The 22170-nt window shown below is 40.8% G+C and overlaps 1 protein-coding gene across 1 annotated transcript; it reads right to left on the bottom strand.

The window, feature by feature from the left end:
* Window positions 1-260: 260 nt before the first annotated feature.
* LOC143124998 (GDP-L-fucose synthase-like) lies at window positions 261-19335 on the bottom strand. The gene is made up of 11 exons (XM_076286561.1): window positions 19146-19335; window positions 15037-15076; window positions 14295-14447; window positions 12723-12837; window positions 11740-11868; window positions 6876-6949; window positions 6619-6752; window positions 5710-5841; window positions 5130-5209; window positions 2455-2554; window positions 261-971 (listed from the first exon to the last, which is right to left on the bottom strand). The coding sequence occupies exons 3-11, from the start codon at window positions 14441-14443 to the stop codon at window positions 916-918; spliced, it is 969 nt and encodes a 322-aa protein (XP_076142676.1). The 5' UTR covers window positions 14444-14447; window positions 15037-15076; window positions 19146-19335; the 3' UTR covers window positions 261-915.
* Window positions 19336-22170: the final 2835 nt, after the last annotated feature.

The following is a 22170-nucleotide window of genomic DNA, read 5'->3' as shown; positions in this document are numbered from 1 at the left end:
TTACACATAACTCTACTTATAGACTTTACTGTTTGTTTTTTTATATGGGTGGATTATCTGAGTTAATACTAATTTCTGGTGAAAATGTCATGCAAATAGCCTCATTGGTAGTATACTTACTGAAAAAAAAATGTTGACATGTTCAATACTTATTTCCCCCGCTGTATATGCCGTATGTAGATATACACACATTTAACATACTGCAATATATCTTGCAAGACAGCGGGTGGGTGAGAGAGATAGAGAGAGATAGAGAGAGATAGAGAGAGATACTTTATTGATCCCTAGGGGAAATTCAAGAACAGTATATAACAGTATACACAAAATAATCAATAGATTTTTTATTACCCACATAAGTCATGAAAGCTATAGAAACATATAATTTAAAGTATTAAGTGTAAATAAAGAATACAAAAATTATGTTTTGTTTTCATTGCATGCGCCAATGCAACCGTTTAGACATTGGTGACTGCAATACCAAAATGGCACTGTAAAACAAAATAAAATTTAAAAATAAAACATTAAGATGTAAATCTGTATCTGTCCTGATTGTATTAAGATAAGAAGAGAGGAAAAGTCACAGCAATAAGTGGCAGGTCTCATTATTCCCATGTAACAGTAGAAATACATGTTAGCTTTTCATGACCCAATATTCCCATACAATTCCAATTCCCAACATACAAAAACATAAACAAAGAAAGAAAAAAAAGAAAAGAATTTAAGTTGTGAAATGAAAGTGCTGCTGAGTCCTGTGCATTCATACTGTCCCACCCACTGGACAGGCTAAGCCAATCACAATTCTCGAGCCTCATCTTCCTGTGAAATTGTAATCATTTCACTGGCCTTCAGTTTGTTGCGTTCCGGAACACACCTTTTCTCTGCAGCTTACGAGCAGCCAATCTGCAGGGAGAATCTTCATTTCCTGGCCTTGTCATAGTTAGCCACGAACCAATCACAAGTCTCTTTAATGGCTGTGTGTGTGGGTGAGAGAGAGAGAGAGAGAGAGAGATTTAAGTTTCAAAACATTTTGTAAAACACCATTTTGAAGCTTCTAAAACTCTTCAAGCTTCAAAGTCATTAAGTAAGGGAAAACGGCCACCAAGGTGTCTTAATAGGGGGCAGCCGTGGCCTACTGGTTAGCGTTTCGGACTTGTAACCAGAGGGTTGCCAGTTCGAACCCAGACCAGTAGGCACGGCTGAAGTGCCCTTGAGCAAGGCACCAAACCCCTCACTGCTCCCCGAGCACCGCTGTTGTTGCAGGCAGCTCACTCCGCCGGGATTAGTGTGTGCTTCACCTCACTGTGTGTTCACTGTGTGCTGAGTGTGTTTCACTAATTCATGGATTGGGATGAATGCAGAGACCAAATTTCCCTCACGGGATCAAAAGAGTATACTATACTATACTATACTATACTATAGATCTACTTCATAGCATAGACTGTATAGCGTCATAGGTGTCCTGTTATACAGAAATAATAGCCACCCTACCAGCCAATCAGAAAAGAGTATGTCTTCACTCTGGGTGATAAGTGAAATTATCTTATCCTTTGCACAGTTTCTCCCTTAACTGGGCCACATCCTCCGTATACCACCACTATGCTGATTTGATTTACACCAGAACTTTAAACATGGATATAATACCAGCCTTCAATTTTTTAAAACATTTAAATCTATTAATCGTCTATAGTATAGTCAATCACTTACTTACTTACTTACTTCAAAATCTAAAAACGATTAAAGATAAATCTAACAAAACAACCACAAACAAGAAACAGGTCTGTTCTTAGAAACCTACATGTACTTGGTTACTTTTGCATAGCAAACACAAAGCCCCATTGATGAGAATGTTCTGGGCACTATGCCAGTATATGAAAGAGTCTCCTAACCACAGCAAACTCAAGGACAGAGAAAACAACCAAAAGGCCCCTTCAGACATTCAGCTGATTTAAGTTTGTTTTAGTCCCTTCTGATGCCTATGCCATGACTCCGGCTACCAAAAATAAATCCAATCTGTAGTCAGGCGACGGTACTTACAAATAAGAGCTCTTTTCCAAAACGTTAATAAGTCATGTTATTTAATTGTGTATTTCAGGTCGTATCAGTAGAAGTGCAGTTGTGCTGTTTTGATTTAGAAAAGAATAAACAAAATGACAATAACTCAACTGCAGTTCCACCGAAATCACTTGGAAAACAACAACATAAACATGCATTAAAATGGAAGATATAGCATTTTGGAAAATAGCTATTCAAATACTATTTAAAATCATACTCTCAACTTCACTTCTAAATCCTTTGACCACTGAGGAACCACTACAGTAAACATACTAGTAGCTCAGGGCAATCCTCACTCCCTGATGCCATAAGAGAGAGAGTGTGTGTGTGTGTGTGTGTGTGTGTGGGTGAGTGAGTGAGTGAGACGCTTGACTTGTGCATCTGCTATATTAATTTCCTTACCTGTGTTAAATGGGGTGAACTTGAAGTCCGGTAGGTAGCGTCGTAGTTTGTCATTACTGGCAGTCTTCTTAAACTGACCATCCGCTTTGCTGCTGTCATACTGACATCCAACGTTAAGGCAACACCACAGTCAACACCACAGTCAACACATGAGGACACATTATGTATTGTAGTTTTGTTCTTCATCATATGGCTCCATTGTTGTGTTCAAGCACACATTGCAATACATGGGACTGCATGGTAATATATTTTTCGAGCTAATAACCAGTTGCTAGGTTACGGGGACGCTGGCGAGACACACCGCTCCGTCTGGCATCATGTTTTTGTTTGTTTTTATGTAATGTTTGTAATTTTATGTAATGTCATGTTCACTTTTTGTATTGATTTGTCTAGTTAAATGTATTCTCTCTTCATTTATGTTAGTTTCGATAGTTGTCGTGTTATTCTTAGTCCCTTTTACTGCTTCCAAGTCGGCTGATGTCGTTGGCGTTGGTCCATTGGGAGCTTGCTATGGCTAGAACTAGCTTTTGCCCTGGACTGACATCCTTCATCCATCCATCCGTGAGCGGTGCTGCACTTCACTGTCTGGTCGAGGAGATTTATCGGGACAGCTGGACCTGGGCCTACTCTGCGAGGGATCTGCCGCAACTGCCGAGATGCTGCTGACCTGCGAGCTGCCATCTGCCTTGCCTGGAGTCTGGATTGAGCAGACTAGCCTGCTGCTAACGTTCGAAACTACCGTTGACGTTGGGGAGCTCTGCAGTCTCTCGGAGCATCAGGCTGTCGCTGTCCGTCAGGGGTCCACCGATTTGCTGATCTGCGGGATCACCCATGACTTCAGACGGTTAGCTTCTATGCTTCCATTGATCTCTAGACTGCAGTCTACAAGTAGGCCTACTAACGTCACTTACAGAAGGCCCATGTTAACGTTGGATCCTCCGGGTCTGAAGACGCAGCTGTGCGCCATGTCATTGCCATTGGACTGAGTTAACACAGACTTTTCTTTATTTTAATTTCTTATTTATTTATTTATTTATTTTATTACTTGTTCATTTTTGTTTGTTGTCTGTCTTGTATGTCTACCATTAGGTGTCGCGGGAACGCTGGCGGCTATGCCGCTCCGTCCGGCATCTTTTGTCTTTTTGTTATGTGTCTTGTTTGTGGAGCGCTTTGTGTAGGGCTGCAGCTATCGATTCTTTTTGTCGATTAATCTAGCACTTTATCGATCGATTAATCGGATAATATTTTTTTTGCATTTTTAAACAACCAAAACACATAATGCATAACGAAAATGACATGGCTGTAAAATGATCAAGCAATTGGCACAGAGGTATTTATTCTAACTCCAAGATTAGGCTACAAAACTAAGCCCATTTATTGCAATTTACCCATTTAGTGTTTTTAAGTGCCAGTGCCATCAATTAAATAATGTTCAAAATGCTCTCTGTAAAATTGCAGCCTCTTGTGCATGACTTAGCTGGGCGAACAAAGCTGTCCATACTATGTTGTGAAGTGCTGGGAGGGAGAAGAGGGAAAGCAATTTAATGTATTAATATGTAGCCTACAACAAGTTTCATGCTGTAATCTAGACCTGACATCAACATAAATATCTGTTTTATGTAGATTTCTACACCTGCAGCATTTACCATTAGGCTACTAACAAATAATTTTACCATTAGGCTACTAAAAAATCATTTCTGGGGTGAGCCTATTTGCTATGGTAACCTAGCAACCTGTGTGTGTGTGTGTGTGTGTGTGTGTGTGTGAGAGTGTGTGTGTGTGTGTGTGTGTGTGTGTGTGTGTGTGTGTGTGTGTGTGTGTGTGTGTGTGTGTGTGTGTGTGTGTGTGTGTGTGTGTGCACGCGTGCGGTGCGTGAGGAAAGATGAGGGTGCATGCATGTGTGTGAGGGGTTCTTTTTTAGGCATACTGTCTTGCAATTGAACGTGAATAAGTTTACTTACTTAAAAACATCAAAGCTAAACAAGCCATCACGACATCGCTACAAATACAGTATGTGATTAAAATCAGCCAACATCAATGTAGGCTATAGGCTACGTAGATAGATGATAGATAGATTGATAAATAGCCTAGCCTATTTTATTGACGCTTGGTGAAACAGCATGGAGTGGATATTTAGGTTCAGATGCTTGTTCTTTTCCTTTTTGAGTATGTAATGATCCCAAAACTTTACTTGAAAACTTTAGACATTCTCTGCCATTTATGGATATCTTGACTCCGCCATCGCGCCAGCTAAATTCAAAATGTATCACGATTCACACGCTAGTGGTGTTCTTCCTGAACAACGGTCCGTGTGGAACAATCAGATCCCTGCGCGTATAGTGCGCGTCATAGGAATTTAATGAGGCTTCGAGGCAGGGTTTTTGCCTCGAGTAATTTTTGTAATCGAGTTATTCGAGTAACTCGATGAATCGTTTCAGCCCTAGCTTTGTGTTGCACTCTGTGCATGTTAAATGCTCTATAAAAATAAAATTGACTTGACTAATGAACTACCACACCAAGCTACTAGACTTGATCCATTCGATACTTACGGTACCATTACTATTCAATACTTACTATTGATCCTGGCATTCATTTAGGTTTCAGTCTAATACATAAATAAAAGTAAATCTATCTGGGATAAAAGTGTTTGTGTCTGTGTCTGTGCTGAAGGATACGATGACTTCCCCTTTAAACTGCAGGGCCTCCACCACTCTTTGGGCAGCCTCTTTGATGGATAGCTCATCCTCCTCTCCCACTGCAACACACAGGAAGGAGGTAGAGAGAGGAATGAAGGGATGAAGTCTCCGCATGATGGGAGATAAGAGAAAAGCACGGATAGACTCTCCACATTATGGAGATAGAGAAAAGAAGAGACAGAGTCACAGCACGACACGAGTATACAAGAACAAGGTGAACTGATTCCATCTGGGCTCTAGCCTGACTCCATCTGTACAGACTGAGATAATGGCAGATGACAGTCAATGAGAGAAGAGGGAGAAAATGATGTTGAAAATTTACGTTTTACTTTATGGAGTTCACTGTTCTTGTCAAGGGCTGAAGTGTAGCTATCTCCTCTATATTGCCGCAATATAGAGGAGATAGCTACACTTCAGCCCTTGACAAGAACAGGAGTTCAGCACGCTCCTCCTCAGTGAACTCATAAAGTAAAACGTAAATTTTCAACATCATTTTCACATAACTCACTAATTTTGAACTACATTTCCCAGAGTTCATTTGAGAAGCTCACGTGTGTACCTGAGAGGATGATGGGCTCCACTTCATTGTACTCCCTCAGCACCCACAGGAAGAGGCGCGCCAGGTCCAGCGAGTAGATGAACTGCCGCCGCGGCTTACCCGACCCCCACACCGTCAGAGGGGTGCCCTCCTCTAACACACACACACACACACACACAAACAGTAATTAGTAACTAATTAGTAAATTAGTTACTAAAGTTAGCTATAGTAGTATTGGCATGCTAACACAGCGAGCTATTAGGTCTTACGGTACTTTAAGTGATATAAACCTCGTATGTTTTTAAATAGTACTACTTCTAACATGCTAACACATTGGAAGCTACTGTCTTATTTTGAGTGATTGAGTAAGCCTTGTGTGCTTTTGTATAGTACCAATACTAGCATTCTAACACCCAAAAAGATACTAGTACGTCTTGTTGAGTGATGTAGGAGTAGGAGTAGTATTCATGGGTTTCATCAGGTCCCTTTACACAGGTGTATTAATCAAGCACCATGCAGTCTGCATTCATAATCAAGGTGCATGATTGTATACACCTGTGGAAAGGGTCCTGATGAAACCCATGAATAGACGCTTCCATGATAACATGTACAGTGTTTCCCACAGAATTGAATTCTATTTGTGGTGGTAGGTTTGCAGAATTAACTTGAATGCAACAGTTTTTAGCAAATTAGCGCAGCGTGGTTATGATGCTTACAAGATTTAAGCACAATTTAGTACAACCTGGAAAATCATTGTGTGGTGGTCAATGTTGATATTGTGGTGGGCCGCCACAAATAAGTCAATGTATGGGAAACACTGATGTAATAACATACTTGTATGTCTCACTCTTGAGTGATGTAAGCCTTGTGTGTTAGCAGTAGTATTGATGCTTGCATGCTAACATGTAGTAAGGTACGCGTAGGTCTTACTCTGAGCAATGTAAGCCTTGTGTATGAGTCCAGGGAGCACGTGTCCATCCTCGATGTTGAAGTTGTCGTGGGGCCCAAATACATTAGTGGGGATCACCGCTGTGTACCGATGACCGTACTGCTGGAAATAGCCCCTGAAACAAAGCACAGAGAATATAAGAAATGCTCATAGGCACACAAATACACAGATTTACACACACAGAAATTCTCTCTCTCTCGCACACACACACACACACACACACACACAGAGAGCTCACCTATTTTGCACATCAATAATTCGCTTCGCATATGAGTACCCAAAGTTGGAATCATGCGGGGGACCATTATGGATCTGATGACAAGAGTAGACAAACCCAAGAGAGACAAAGAAAAAAAAAAAAGATATAAATGCACACAAATTAATTTTTAGAAAAAAAAAGTCTTCACACAGTACAGTTCCAACATATTTGGAATATATAAATATAATTCAAAACATTTCAATCTCCATGGATCTTCCTCAGACAACTGTTAGCAGACACTTTTTTTCCTATAGTCTACGTGCATGAAACGTGCTCGTTTGTTTCCGCCGGAGCCAGGTGAGTTTGAACCTGCCGCTATTGTTAATGTAACTAGAAAACGCAATTCCAGGGAATTACCAGTGCATGAAAATGCAAAACATATGGTGTGAAATATATATTTTTAAAACAGATGATGTGCTAATTGGCAACCAACATGATGAGGTTTAATATAGTTGGAATGACTGAACAGTTAAATAGGTGGATAGTTTAAAAGGTTAAATTATTTGCTAGATAGATGAGGTTTAATATAGTTGGAATGACTGAACTAGGTAGATGAGGTTTAATATAGTTGGAATGACTGAACAGTTAAATAGATGGATAGTTTAAAAGGTTAAATTATTTGCTAGGTAGGTGAGGTTTAATATAGTTGGAATGACTGAACAGTTAAATAGGTGGATCGTTTTAAAGGTTAAATTATGTTGTGGACAGATGTGTAGAGAATGAGCCTGAGAAACTGATAGGGTGACGGTGGCCTGGCCACCTGGCCTAGGATTCGAATTGCTTAACGGCCCGATTGTGATGTCATCAGCCTAATGTTAAGTCTATAGGGGAATTTTGAGTAGTTTTTAATTAATAGTTTAAAAAGTATAAAAGTTACAAAGATGAAAAATACAAAGCCCACATGTCCTAAGTAAGACCTACGTAACATAGTTTGAATGAAGTTTCTACGTTAAACGGTTGAAGCTGCATTAACTGCGTTAGAAGAAGAACTAGAAAACGCAATTCCAGGGAATTACCAGTGCATGAAAATGCAAAACATATGGTGTGAAATGTATTGTTAAAACAGATGATGTGCTAATTGGCAACCAACATGATGAGGTTTAATATAGTTGGAATGACTGGACAGATAAATAGGTGGATAGTTTAAATGGTTAAATTATTTGCTAGGTAGATGAGGTTTAATATAGTTGGAATGACTGAACTAGGTAGATGAGGTTTAATATAGTTGGAATGACTGAACAGTTAAATAGGTGGATAGTTTAAAAGGTTAAATTATTTGCTAGATAGATGAGGTTTAATATAGTTGGAATAACTGAACAGTTAAATAGGTGGATCGTTTAAAAGGTTAAATTATGTTGTGGACAGAGGAAACAGTTGAACAGGATGTGCAGAGAATGAGCCTGAGAAACTGATAGGGTGACGGTGGCCTGGCCACCTGGCCTAGAATTCGAATTGCTTAACGGCCCGATTGTGATGTCATCAGCCTAATGTTAAGTCTATAGGGGAATTTTGAGTAGTTTTTAATTAATAGTTTAACAAGTATAAAAGTTACAAAGATGAAAAATACAAAGCCCACATGTCCTAAGTAAGACAGTTTAAAAGGTTAAATTATTTGCTAGGTAGATGAGGTTTAATATAGTTGGAATAACTGAACAGTTAAATAGGTGGATAGTTTAAAAGGTTAAATTATTTGCTAGGTAGATGAGGTTTAATATAGTTGGAATGACTGAACAGTTAAATAGGTGGATAGTTTAAATGGTTAAATTATGTTGTGGACAGAGGAAACAGTTGAACAGGATGTGTAGACTTAAGAGCATGAGACTGACAGTTGACAGAAACTGACAGTTGATGTAGGTGGCCTGGCCACCTGCAGAAGAATAATAAAGCTAAGAATAAGAAGCCTAGAAGAACAGTACAGTGCATTTTCATGAACTGTAATAATAATCGTAAGAATAAGAAGCCTAGGAAGAACAGTACAGTGCATTTTCATGAACTGTAATAATAATCGTAAGAATAAGAAGACTTGGAAGAACAGTACAGTGCATTTTCATGCACTGTGATTAGTGTCTACACGGACCCGGTTGGGTGTTGCACCTAGTGAATCAGCATGTTACGATAAAGAAGGATTTATACAACAATTGGGTTCTATGGAACTATTTATTTGTTTCTGATTGGCCGAGAGACGTTCCATGAGTTGGAATATCCCTGGACATTTCAACTCAGACTTTGCACAGCTAATAATAAATCACTCCGTGATACAATGCGAAGATTTGACACAATGTTTTCATCCCAGCCCTCCACTATTTTAAGCAATGGGTGACTCCTTAGCAAACCATAACGAAACTTCACCACATCTGTGGATTAAGCCACACAGTCTACTCAATGTAAGTAAGATAAACGAGGATGCTAATTGTTCTCAGCATTGTGTATAATATGATTGTCACTTGGAGGAGACTAACTAACTAACGTTAGTTAGTTAGTTAGTTAGCTAACCGCTGCTAACGTGCTAGCATCGTCACGTCAGGCTGTGCACAGTAGTGTAACATTTATTCACCATAAATTAATAAAGTTGAGTGGTTCTGCAATGTAGACTATGTTTCCGTTTTTTTGCAGTACCATGTCCCTTACATGACATGGCCCAGTGTCCTTGTAACATGCATGCAGCAAACCTAGATATGAATGTGATTTCAGCCCGACTTTCAACATTTCTTTCAAGAACACAGGTAAACCACAAAGACCCGTAACGAGGGATCTGGAATGTTGGTTACCTAGCAACCAAGACGCTGTCTATTGAAAAGGGAACTATTTTTTGATGCGTAAGAACGATGTCGAAATTAACATTTTTAAACAATAAAGGGATGTTCTCAGATTATTTAGTTTGTGGTAGAATTGATGTATAAAAGCAATATAGCACTCGTGATCGTGGGATTGGTCATGGATATTCCCACGGCTGTTGTTGCCTGCGCCACTCGGCCTCCGGCCTCGTGGCTACGGCCAAACAACACCCGTGGGAATATCCATGACCAACCCCACTCTCACTCGTGCTATATTGCTTAAATATACATGTGTTACAATTATTATTATTCGGCAAACAACATATTCAGTATCAAGAGTGAAGATGTAAGGAGCAGAATACAACAGAAGCAGACACAAACATAGGAGTCATAAATAGACCAACATATGAAAAATAACATCCGATCCAGTGGACTGAGACAGGAAACGTGGAACCAAAATACAAAAAAACTTTACCATTTTGCCAGGCTGATAGGGTCAGGCGGGGCTAGAAAATTCCCCACCTCAGTCAGTCTTATAGGCCTGGTATAGTCCTGCTTCTGCACTATGTTAGCCTTATAGGCCTGGTATAGTCCTGTGTCTGCACAATGTCAGCCTTATAGGCCTGGTATAGTCCTGTGTCTGCACAATGTTAGCCTTATAAGCCTGGTATAGTCTTATAGGTCTGGTAAAGTCCTGCGTCTGCACAATGTTAGCCTTATAGGCCTGGTATAGTCCTGTGTCTACACAATGTTAGCCTTATAGGCCTGGTATAGTCCTGTGTCTGCACAATGTTAGCCTTATAAGCCTGGTATAGTCTTATAGGCCTGGTATAGTCTTATAGGTCTGGTAAAGTCCTGCGTCTGCACAATGTCAGCCTTATAGGCCTGGTATAGTCCTGTGTCTGCACAGTGTCAGCCTTATAGGCCTGGTAAAGTCCTGCATCTGCACAGTGTTAGCCTTATAGGCCTGGTATAGTCTTATAGGACTGGTAAAGTCCTGCGTCTGCACAATGTTAGCCTTATAGGCCTGGTATAGTCCTGTGTCTGCACAATGTCAGCCTTATAGGCCTGGTATAGTCCTGTGTCTGCACAGTGTTAGCCTTATAGGCCTGGTAAAGTCCTGCATCTGCACAGTGTTAGCCTTATAGGCCTGGTATAGTCTTATAGGCCTGGTAAAGTCCTGCGTCTGCACAATGTTAGCCTTATAGGCCTGGTATAGTCCTGTGTCTGCACAATGTTAGCCTTATAGGCCTGGTATAGTCCTGTGTCTGCACAATGTTAGCCTTATAGACCTGGTATAGTCCTGTGTCTGCACAGTGTTAGCCTTATAGGCCTGGTATAGTCCTGTGTCTGCACAATGTTAGCCTTATAGGCCTGGTATAATCTGATAGGCCTAGTATAGTCTTATAGGCCTGGTAAAGTTGTGCGTCTGCACAATGTTAGCCTTATAGGCATGGTATAGTCCTGTGTCTGCACAATGTTAGCCTTATAAGCCTGGTATAGTCTGATAGGCCTGGTATAGTCTTATAGGCCTGGTAAAGTCCTGCGTCTGCACAATGTCAGCCTTATAGGCCTAGTATAGTCCTGTGTCTGCACAGTGTTTCAGACGTTGCATAATCATCACCCCACCTCTCGCACCAAGCCTACAAGTTCAACTGTTTTTTAAGCCTCCATATCTCAGAAAATAATGTAGATACAAGCTTAAACCTTTGCACAATAGTTGTTGGGTAATATTTAGCATTATTGACATAAAGTATGAAGCAAAGCCAAGATGGTCAGGCGAGGCTGGAGGCATTTGTTGATTTGGCACGAATGACCCTGGTAACAGTTAATGGAGTGGGGCGTGGGTAAGTGAGCAGCAGCTCATTAATATGTAATGAGCAGCAGAAACAGCACACTTTGAAAGGGACTGAAAAAGAGTGTAATAGAGAAAGGTAAGAATCTTTTCCTACAAGCTATTTCCAGCAAACAACTTCAGAAACATGTTTTCTGGAACTCATAGACCTATTTTAACTTGTTGAAAAATAGTCATAATATGGGCACTTTAATGTCAATGGCACATCACATACCATGGTCTCATTGATGGGGTAGCTGGTTTTATCTGGGAAGATGCAGGTGGAGAGGCAGGAAATGACCTTCACCACTCCGACCTCATGAGCCGACTGAAGGACGTTATCGTTGATGAAGACATTACATCTCTGTAAAACAAACAAACAAACAAGAGAGAATTGGTCATTACGTAATGGACAAGTACAAGAATCAAATCAGCAACTTTACACAGGAACATTTACTTGGCATGAAACAAAAAAGAAATAACTATTTACCTACTTTTAACTATTTGTTTACACAAAGCCTGTCATGTACTAATGGACAAGAGGCTATATTATTATTATTTTATTATATTATACGGCTCTTCACAATGCTAGTAGATCGCTCCATTGACTTGAATGGGATTTCCCAAAGTTCTACTGGTCTTTATTTCTGTCTAAGGACCTCCAAATAATGACCGCTGTCAATGGCAATGGATTTTTATTCAAAAAAGTGAAGGCAGACGGTTGATCAGCTGTGTTCTAAAGAACGTTTGATTCAAGTTCAGCGTGTGTTGGGAACTATTTGTTTCTCAGCAAAAGCCACAATGAAACGGTAACAAATAAATGAGACATATCGTGGAGTTTATTTTTTCGTTTTAGCCATATAATAATATAATAATAATAATTAGCCATATAATAAGAGGGATAATGTATAGAAAAATAAGTCCCTTCAGGGCAAAGCAAGACCCCTCCGCTGGCGCATCGGGGTCCAGTTCGACCTGTCGGGATTTATTTTCCCAATAATGACCGGCGATCTATACATTATCCCTTACATATCATCAATATGACTATTTCCAGGACTGAGCTGGAGAACGCATTGAACAGTATTATGCTCTGTGTTAATTATTGAGACATTATTATGCCTTCATGACTTCCCTTGAGACATCAATGAACTCTCTGCACAAGAACACATGTAACACACACACACACACACACACACACACACAGGTCACTCTACTTACCCAGAAGTCTAGGTTCTGTCTCATATTCCGGAACAGTCCGCCCACCATGGCAGCCAAGTGGATGACGTGTGTAGGGCGTAGTCTCTGAAAGAGTGCTCTGGTGGCCTCCTTGTCCCTGCAACCAATTGCAGACAAGCAGGTTAAGGTCACATAACACCACGGCTGGCTTAACCTGTTGAGGAGTACGGTCACAAATATGTGATTAGAATGTTCGCGAACCGAGAGTTCCACATTATGATGTCACAATTACCCTCAGAGATTTTCCCCATAGACTGTATAAGGAACACTGAAACTATAGATTGTTTGCGTAGAATTCTAGAAGGAACCAGGGAAATAATTCACTCCTCAACAGGTTAAGGACACGATCTGAGAGTGGAGTGGACAGAAATCTTGACGGCTATCTCTGCGTCTCATGCACTCTGTTTGTCCCTCTTCTCTCTCCGTTTTGATAGTCATGTCAAGGTGATTAACCTTGATTGGTGGTCTATCAGGTCAGGTGCACCTAACCCATGGGAATGAAAGGGTTAAAAGCTCCTCTGCCAGCAAGCTAGGCTGAATGGGGGTTTGCTTTGTACCCAATGGCATGGAGATGTTTAAAGCTGTTTTTTGTGGTTACTTGATGGTGTGTTGTTCAGCCCAAAGTGGTGGGGCGTAACCGGAATAACTTCTAGCACATTAGGATGCACTGTTCCTCTGAAAAGTAGCCTATGGAGAGTGTGAAAAGAATGTTGGGCAGTCGTGGCCTACTGGTTAGGGCTTCGGGCTTGTAACCGAAGGGTTGCCGGTTCAATCCCCGAACAGTAGGAACGGCTGAAGTGCCCTTGAGCAAGCCACCTAACCCTTCACTGCTCCCCGAGTGCCGCTGTAGCAAGGCAGCTCACTGCTCCTAGTGTGTGCTTCACTTCACTGTGTGTGCTCTGTGTGTTCACTAATTCACGGATGGGATAAATGCAGAGACCAAATTCCTTGTATACGCTAGTATACTTGGCCGAGAAACCTGATTTACATTAATTTTTATATTAAAAGTAGCCTATTGAGAGTGTTGAGAGTATTGTCCTCTTTGCTCTGGAGTAAAAGTATGCTCGTAGTGTGGGATCAGCATTATTAATGTTTGTGTGTCAATATTTGGTGTGTGTGTGTGTGTGTGCATGTATGTATGTGCCTGTGTGTGTGTATGTACTGTATGTATGTGTGTGTGTGTGTATGTATGAATGTGTGAGTGTGTGTGTGTGCATGTATGTATGTGCCTGTGTGTGTGTATGTACTGTATGTATGTGTGTGTGTGTGTATGTATGAATGTGTGAGTGTGTGTGTGTGCATGTATGTATGTGCCTGTGTGTGTATGTACTGTATGTATGTATGTATGTATGTATGTATGAGTGTGTTCTTATAAACAAATGCGCTCCAATGCTACCCCCCCCCCCATGTGTCTTGCTGAGGCCCAGAGACAATATTATCTCCAAGGACACCCACCCACCCACCCTCCCTTGTGTGTGTGTGTGTGTGTGTGTGTGTGTGTGTGTGTGTGTGTGTGCGTGTGTGCGTGTGTGCGTGTGCGTGTGCGGGCCTCACGTGAGATCGGCGTCTTTGGAGGAGAGAAAGATCCACTCCTCTCCCTCCCGCGCTCCTCCCTCCTCCTTCACCACGCGCTCTATCGCTCGCCCCACCATGCCTGAGCCGCCCGTCACCACCACACACGTCCTACTAGCTGCTTCCGCCATCAGTCTGCAGGGGGCGGTAGAGAGGTCGAATAAGGCAAGAACATAGAGAACATAGAGAAAGACACATTTAGACCGCAGTTGCTCTCGTAATCAGCAAGACTGACTACCGTCTCGTGCTGTGTCTCTTTCTGACACGTAATCAGAATATGAGGGTTATGACACCCATCATCACGTCTGTAAAAAAAAAAAGACAGACAGACAGGAGATAGAGGAAAGGAGAGTAAGGTGGAAAAAGGAAAGACCAGAGAAAGACATTAAGAAAAAAAAAGAAAGGGAAAGAAATAGACTGAGAGAATGAAATAGACAGAAAGAGAATGAGCAAGAAAATGGAGAAAGATGGGGAGAGTTAACAGGAAGAAAAGTGTCAGAGATAAAGAAGGAGAGAAAGAGCACGATACAGAGAGAGAAAAGGAGAAAGAGGGGGATAGTAAGAGGAGGGAAAGAGAGAAATAAATGGGAGAGGTGTAGAGAGAAAGGAAAGTAAGAAGAAACCACGCCAGAAGACAGCCACACAACACAGCCATTTACAATCAGTATATACGATTTCAATACAGCACACACACCCGTACAAACAAGCACATGTCAGCACTTACCTGTTTCCCTAATATCTCTTCTTATTCACCAACTTCCTCACTGTATATATGTATGAGAGAGAGAGGGGAGAATAAAACAAGGGGTTTTATTGAAACTTGGGCTTAGGCAACATTGTAATGTCAACCCGAGAGAAAGGGTGTGTGTGTGAAGGCGGGGCACTCTGGGCAGAGGGAGAGGGAGAGAGAGAGATTAGAACACATAATTCTTCATCATCATTCAGGAAAAAAAGGCAGGTATTCTATGGCTCAAAACGAACTGCTCACCATCACCATCACGATAAGGGGGCATTACTAGCTAAAGGCAGGTGGGTGGTTGACGTGAACTCAAATTCAAAGTGAAGAAAATAATAATTCAAACATATACGTCAAATGACATAATTATATTCCCTTATTTGTGAATAATTCAAAACTGAATGTGTCCATTTCTAATTCTTCATATATTTTGCATATTATTCACTTTTTGGTGTGGTAGTCCTAAAATGTGTCCACCGGTGCAACAAAATAAAGAATGCCATTATTTAATTCAGAGAATGTTGGACAGATAAGATAGATGAGCCCAAGGCATATTAGTTTGCCCCAATTATATTTTCACATCAAACATACCCCCCAAAAATTCAGAATTATGTTATTTATATACTATAAGATGTACACATAGAGACTTCACCCAAATGTCTGGGTTACATTCATTATATTTAGTATAAAACCCAAGGAATCTTCATTTCATCCTTATAGCTGCATAGTAATGATGGCATTATTATACTATCAAACACTTTTTACATAAATTCTTCATTAAAATACCTTTTCCACTCACAATTCAATTTGTTGTACCACAGGACATGCCGTTGCACCATTGGACAACAGAGCACTAGTATCCCCATTATTATTTTAAATTCAGTCAATTTTTTAGTACAACACAGGTAAAATATTTGTTTTCTGATAGCCATACTTTCACATAACCATGTATGGAATTTATCTATAAAATAACTGGGTCAAATTCATTGAGCAACCCATCAACATAGTGTTTGTGTTTGTGTGTGAGGGAGGAGAGTATGTGTATGTGTGTGTGTGTGTAAGTAAGAGAGGGAGGAGTGTGTGTGTGTGTGTGTGTCTGTGTAAGTAAGAGAGGGAGGAGTGTGTGTGTGTGTGTGTGTGTGTGTGTGTGTGTGTGTGTGTGTGTGTGTGTGTGTGTGTGTGTGTGTGTGTGTGTGTGTGTGTGTAGTAGAGTGAGTGGTGTTAGTATGTTAAAGAGAGGGACGATAGTGTATGTGTGTGCATGTGAGGGAGAGTGTGTGCGTGAGGGAGAGTGTGTATGTGAGGGAGAGTGTGTATGTGAGGGAGAGTGTGTGCGTGAGGGAGAGTGTGCGTGAGGGAGAGTGTGCGTGAGGGAGAGTGTGTGCGTGAGGGAGAGTGTGTGCGTGAGTTAAAGAGGGAGTGGGTGACCGTGATTTATTCAAGTAAGAGTTGTGAGTTGAGAAGTGCCAAGCCGGTGTAATGTTAGTCCACTGGCTAAGGTGCACACTTTTGGACTACTAATGTAGCTTGCTAATAGGCTAAAGCAGTCACTTTTGTTTGTACATGGTCCTGGAGCGACATTGCCACGTTGTTCCAGGACCGCCTTTAGAATGTTGGTCCAGGACCGTCTTTACAATGTTGGTATGTCGATAGCGTCAAGTAAAGCATTTGTTTGTTTGTTTAATTTAAGGCCATTTCCGCAACTAAGGCTATTTAATGGCCAGAGCATTTGTGTGCTATAGAAACTTAAAATATGTTTTTTAAAATCTATGCTAGTAAGATATTCTAAAACTTCAAAGGTGCGACCTTGATGATAACATTTTTGTCTTTTGGTTTTTAAGGCAGGGCAACAGATCAAAATATGTCTCACTGACAGAGGCATTTTGCAAAATTGGCATAATGGATTAGTGCTGGGCGGTATGACCCAAAATGTATATCACGTAGGGCTGTAACGATACACCAACCTCACGATTCGGTTTGTATCACGATTTTTGACCCACGGTTCGATATGAATCTCGATTTTTCTTTTTTCTTTTTGGGGGGGGGGGGGGGGGGGGGGGGCTAGACATTTTATTAAATAACATTTTTAATAGCCTCCCTTAGAACACCAGAGGATTACAATATAATATATCTATTATTTTATATCCTGATATAAAAATATTTTTCTGAATGACTGATATTTATGACAGCACACTTTTTTATTACAACTCTACCTCTTTAATTCAGCTGTTTGGTTGAAGCCTGGAAATATTGTAAACAAAGTAGCATAGTTGGCTAGCTTAGCCGATCATAGTCTACTGATTGGACTGTTCAGTTTCCCCATGTGTGTTTAAGTTTCAAGGTAATACTTGTTCTCCTTAGGACAGGCCCTTTTGGGAAACGTTGTATTGAGATGATCAGTGAACTTCAATGCAAGAGTTTTAAACAAATATGTGCAGCATGCTAATGATGCTAAGCGGATTTAATAGTAATTTAGCTAGTCGTCTTCTATGCGTCCTTGCTTTCACGATTGTGAATGTTTTATTTAAGTTGCGCATGTTCATTGAGCAGGAGAGGGAGGGAGAGTGTGAGGGGGAGGGAGCGCGGGAGAGAGCTGGGCAAGGAGAGGGGGTTTACTACTGTTTGGTAAAGTTGCACACATAGTCTACAATGAAAGCAAGGTGAGGTATGAAATTATTATTTATTTATTTATGTTTTTGGACAACGTAGGCTACCGATAAGTAAAGCGGGAGATGTGGGTTGCTTTTGCGGCCGCGTAAGCTGCAAAGCACTGCGTGAAACACTAGAAAGGGTGTGTCGCGATTCTGCCTTTTCACACCGCGACACAGTATCGTGGATATGAATGTCGCGATTTCGGTTTCGAATCGTATATCGTTACAGCCCTAATATCACGGTATTTTTTTCATGCACAATCAGATGTTCACAGCATTTTCTACAGGTTGAGAGAGGAATTACTGCATTGACTAAGGATCTATTTTACTGAATAACTCCACACTAGTGGTAATGCAGTTTTGCATGGCCCCAGAAAATGATGCTGTTTACAAAGAGACACTCATGATTCTAATGAAGAATCTAACTTTTACTCTGCAAATTACACATCTTGTATAAAACCAATACAAAAAGTATTGCAACTTGCAATAATTGTACTTTTTTGAAAATTATACAATTTAAAATAAAACCTCTTTGCTAATATGCTTACTCTGCCTATCAGAAACATGCCTTATGGTTATTGTGTGGTTTACATGACGTTAGTGGTAGGCTAATGTTAAAACGAAAGAAACATACCATTTAAGTTATGTACTTCCCACAATTTCAATATTTGACAACAAATCATGAATGGTACTTCAAATAGGTGTTATTTTAAATAGATTGCTGATGGGCTAGCCTACATCTTGGTGAACGTCTGTTAACAACTTCTTGCCGTTATCGTGAAGCGTGTATCTCGCGGTTATGGAAATATCATGCAATAGGCCTATGCCATTTTTTACAGTTATAACAATATGTGTTCCCAATTATATCATGTTTCTATAGTGCAACATGTTATTTCACTGTGTCTTTACGTGGGTTAGGGCACCACACATCCAATAAGTGCCCTTCATGACCCACAGCATAATTTATTCAGTCTCCACAGGTTAACATGGCAAAACTCGAAAAGCTTGTCAGACCTCCCGTGCCTAGTGACGGGTTGCTAAGCCACGATTGGCCTGTGGCGGTTTTCGGGTGTGGCTTAGCGAAGGGTGAATTTCGCTGGCCGAAAATCGTGAGGTGTTTCGCTGTGAGGAAACCCACCGTAACTTGCAGATTCAATAACTGCATTTGCAAAACAGAGTCGCCTGCACATTTAAAGTCAGACACCTCTACGACAGATAAAATAAGAAGAAATAGCACTAGACACAGATGATAACGAGGAAACATAGTTGATAGAGTTACTTGATAGAGTTACTTGATAGCCCAGAAGGCAAAGCAAACACGAGACGTGTCATTTTATGTCCCGATAAAAAATGATTAAGGCCTTTGCGTAGCCTAACTCATAGGCTAAACGGCTGCCTAGAGCCGGCTATGTTTAGACATTTTCACGCAATGGTATGTTGACTTACCTCCGAAACAACTAAAACAAATCCTGATAAAAGTTCTTCTAAACGTCGACCATCCGGCTTTCAAGCAGATTTCAAATGAGACTGTTTCGCGTTGATCACGTGTTCATGAAAACGCTGTCTGCGTCAACATAGATATTAGAAAGCTAGCCTGTCAGTCCGGCCTGTCCGTCCTAGCATCAACCATGGCATCAACGGGCTGCTCCTCTTCTTCTTCTTCTTCTTCTTCTTCTTCTTCTTCTGTTTCTTGGCAGATGACTTTTTTAAAGTATACCGCCACCAACTGTACAGGAGTGTGTAATACCAACGTCATAAAGTCTAGGCTTATGTTAATTCAAAACAAACAAAACAAAAACAAAAACAAAATAAAACAAAATAAAATTGAGAATAATTATACTCTTCTCATTATACCAGTATTATTAATATAAATAAATAAAGCTTTAAGTCTCTCCCTTGTCATGCCCTTTTCCTCAAGTAGCCTATGTCATGAATTGAGTTCTCCCCTTCCATGTCCTGCCACTCTATTATCATTATACTTCTCACAAGTAAACAGTACATGCTCCACATCTTCATTGTCTTGGCACTCCATACATAAACCATTTTCCTTTCATAATATCTGTAAAGTAGAATTCAAACCTGTATGTCCTAATCAAAGTCTGGTAGACCACTTCTTCCCTTCTGTTTAAACTCATTGATGTAACCCTTTTCCCCGTCACATTCTTCTGAATGTTATGGTAGTGTCCAGCCTTAAATTCTGTCTCCCATTCTCTTTGCCATTTTTGTATAATTTCAGATTAAATTATGGATTTAGCTTCACCCTTTCCCACTGGAACATTAATTCCTATATATTTGTTTTCCAACATCTTTTTTGCAATCTTATCCGCCTCTTCATTTCCTTTGATGCCTATATGAGCTGGAACCCAACACAATTGAACACAAGTGTTCTTTATAGATCAGTGGGAGTGACAACCTCAATGGGCTTGAGTTCGTTTACTGTCTATAAATCACTCCCTCTCGTCTATGGGCAACAATTGCGTGTTATACGGTAACTGGCTTTCATGTTAACTGGCTGGACTGTTTACTTTGCCTCTGGAGTTAACGTAACCGCCCCCTTCTCTTGCAGGTGCGTTCAGACTGTGCTGGTGTTACAGAGTGTTTGTATAATTGCTGACGTGTGCTGGGGTGGATGGCCTAGCCAAACCCGTTGTTATACCAGGTCCCGTGCGCTCAGTCATACGTGTGCACTGGCTTCTGTGCGCTCCGGCGTCTGTGTGTGTCTGTTCACGCGAGGTTATTAGAAGCCTTTTGTGAATGAACCCCGTCTCTCGTCTTGTTTACTTTGTTTGGACATCCAGCCACTGTTTTCTAATGTATGAAACTTATGTATGTTTTTATCATTCATTGATATCATGCCTATGAACTTATATGGTTAATGTCAAGCTCTTCCGGTCATTTATCTTTTACCATTGAGATAAATTGTTGTGTTTGGGCAGTGTGCAATATTACGGGGGGACAGGGGAAAGTGCCAGTGGGCATGTGCAATTGGGATAGCTTTAGCTGATCATCATAGTAGCACTCACGCACTTTACTTGTTCTCAAATTTAAGTAGCCATTGCTTGGGTTCTCGTAGCTAGTGGGCAGGGCTCAATGCTCAATGTATTAAGGTGACCACTGTGTGGTGTGATTAAAGTTTGTGTGTACTAACAAAGCACTTTATGGTTAATGCAGTGTAGCCTTGGTTGCTGTCTTTGGCGTGCTGAATCCTTTTGGAGCCTTGTGCTCATGATGAACTAAATGTGGATTTCCTGTCAACATTGAGTACTGTGGTCCGGCCCAATATTTAGTGTAAATCTCTCCTATGAAGGCTTGTCTACGAGAACTCATGTATGTGTCCATGATGTATTACTATCATTAATGTTGTTCCTGTACGAAGCACCTATTTTAATAACTCTGCAGACCATAAATAAATGATGTCTACATTGCTTTTGCTACATCAGCCTCCAATTGTTTCATTCACTTGAATAATACTAGCGTGGGGTACATCATTAGTCTACAGTACTATTTGGGTCTCTCATCCCAGTCCAATAAATTGTCTGCTGACCCACCACTTGACCCCTCACAACTTTCTTTCCTGGACAATTCCGACGCCGGACTATTTCACTTTCTCTCACTAAATCATGATTATGCTTTATCATACCGGATACGTAATCATCCCACCTTTCACCTCAGGTGCTTTAAACACCATGTCCTATTCTCCACACCTGACTGTCATATGCATTTGTCATTGTTTACAGACCTTACTGTCCGTATTGATCCTAGGCAGATGGGTCAGGCCCTTGAGTCGTGGATCTGCTCGAGGTTTCTTCCTATATGTATCTCCAATTCTAGGGAGTTTTTCCTCGCCCCTGTTACCCATGGGCCTTCCTTCCTTCTTTCTTCCTTTTCGCCCTCATTTCTTTTTCTCTGATTGCCTACATTCTGTAAAGCGCCATGATACATGTGTAATGTTTTGGCGCTATATAAGCACAATAAATTGAAATTGAGTGGCGTAGTCAGACCATATTGTGGTATAATACAACTGGGTTTTTAACTCCCAACGGCCACATTTATTTGGTAACATATTCATGGTCCAGCGCACTGACACTTCCAACGCCGACACATCGTGTTGTAAAGCTTTATTAAACAACAAAGTGGAGCATCACAAACATTTCTATTTGAACTTCAGTTAAACAGACGAATCTGCGGACAGGTATCGGAGGCTACATCATCAGCTGAACACATCTGCACAAGAAGGGGGCGGTTACGTTAACTCCAGAGGCAAAGTAAACAGTCCAGCCAGTTAACATGAAAGCCAGTTACCATAACACCGGCAATCAGAGACACTTTGATTTCCAGTCAGAGTCACATGCTTCTTATTTACTGGACTCCAGTTATTACACCCCACCAAGATGGTGTCGCTATTTACGTAGGCTACGTTCGGGAGTATCACCTATCTAGCTTTCTAATATCTATGTGCGCCAACCTCTCC

Source organism: Alosa pseudoharengus, unplaced genomic scaffold (assembly GCF_046254945.1).
Source record: "Alosa pseudoharengus isolate Yale_2024_CS ecotype anadromous, Long Island Sound unplaced genomic scaffold, YU_APseudo_1.1 YU_APseudo_1.1_scf_1, whole genome shotgun sequence".
Taxonomy (NCBI): domain Eukaryota; kingdom Metazoa; phylum Chordata; class Actinopteri; order Clupeiformes; family Clupeidae; genus Alosa; species Alosa pseudoharengus.
The sequence above is the reverse complement of the archived record's forward strand: the minus strand, read 5'-3'. Positions and strand labels throughout refer to the sequence as shown.

Coding starts and splice junctions, on each gene's coding strand:
- LOC143124998 (XM_076286561.1), bottom strand. CDS start 14,443: ATGGCGGAAGCAGCTAGTAGGACGTGTGTGGTGGTGACGGGCGGCTCA. Junction 6,950..11,739: donor ACCCCATCAATGAGACCATG/GTATGTGATGTG, acceptor TCTTGTCATCAG/ATCCATAATGGTCCCCCGCA. Junction 972..2,454: donor GTTCACCCCATTTAACACAG/GTAAGGAAATTA, acceptor CCACACACACAG/CCATTAAAGAGACTTGTGAT.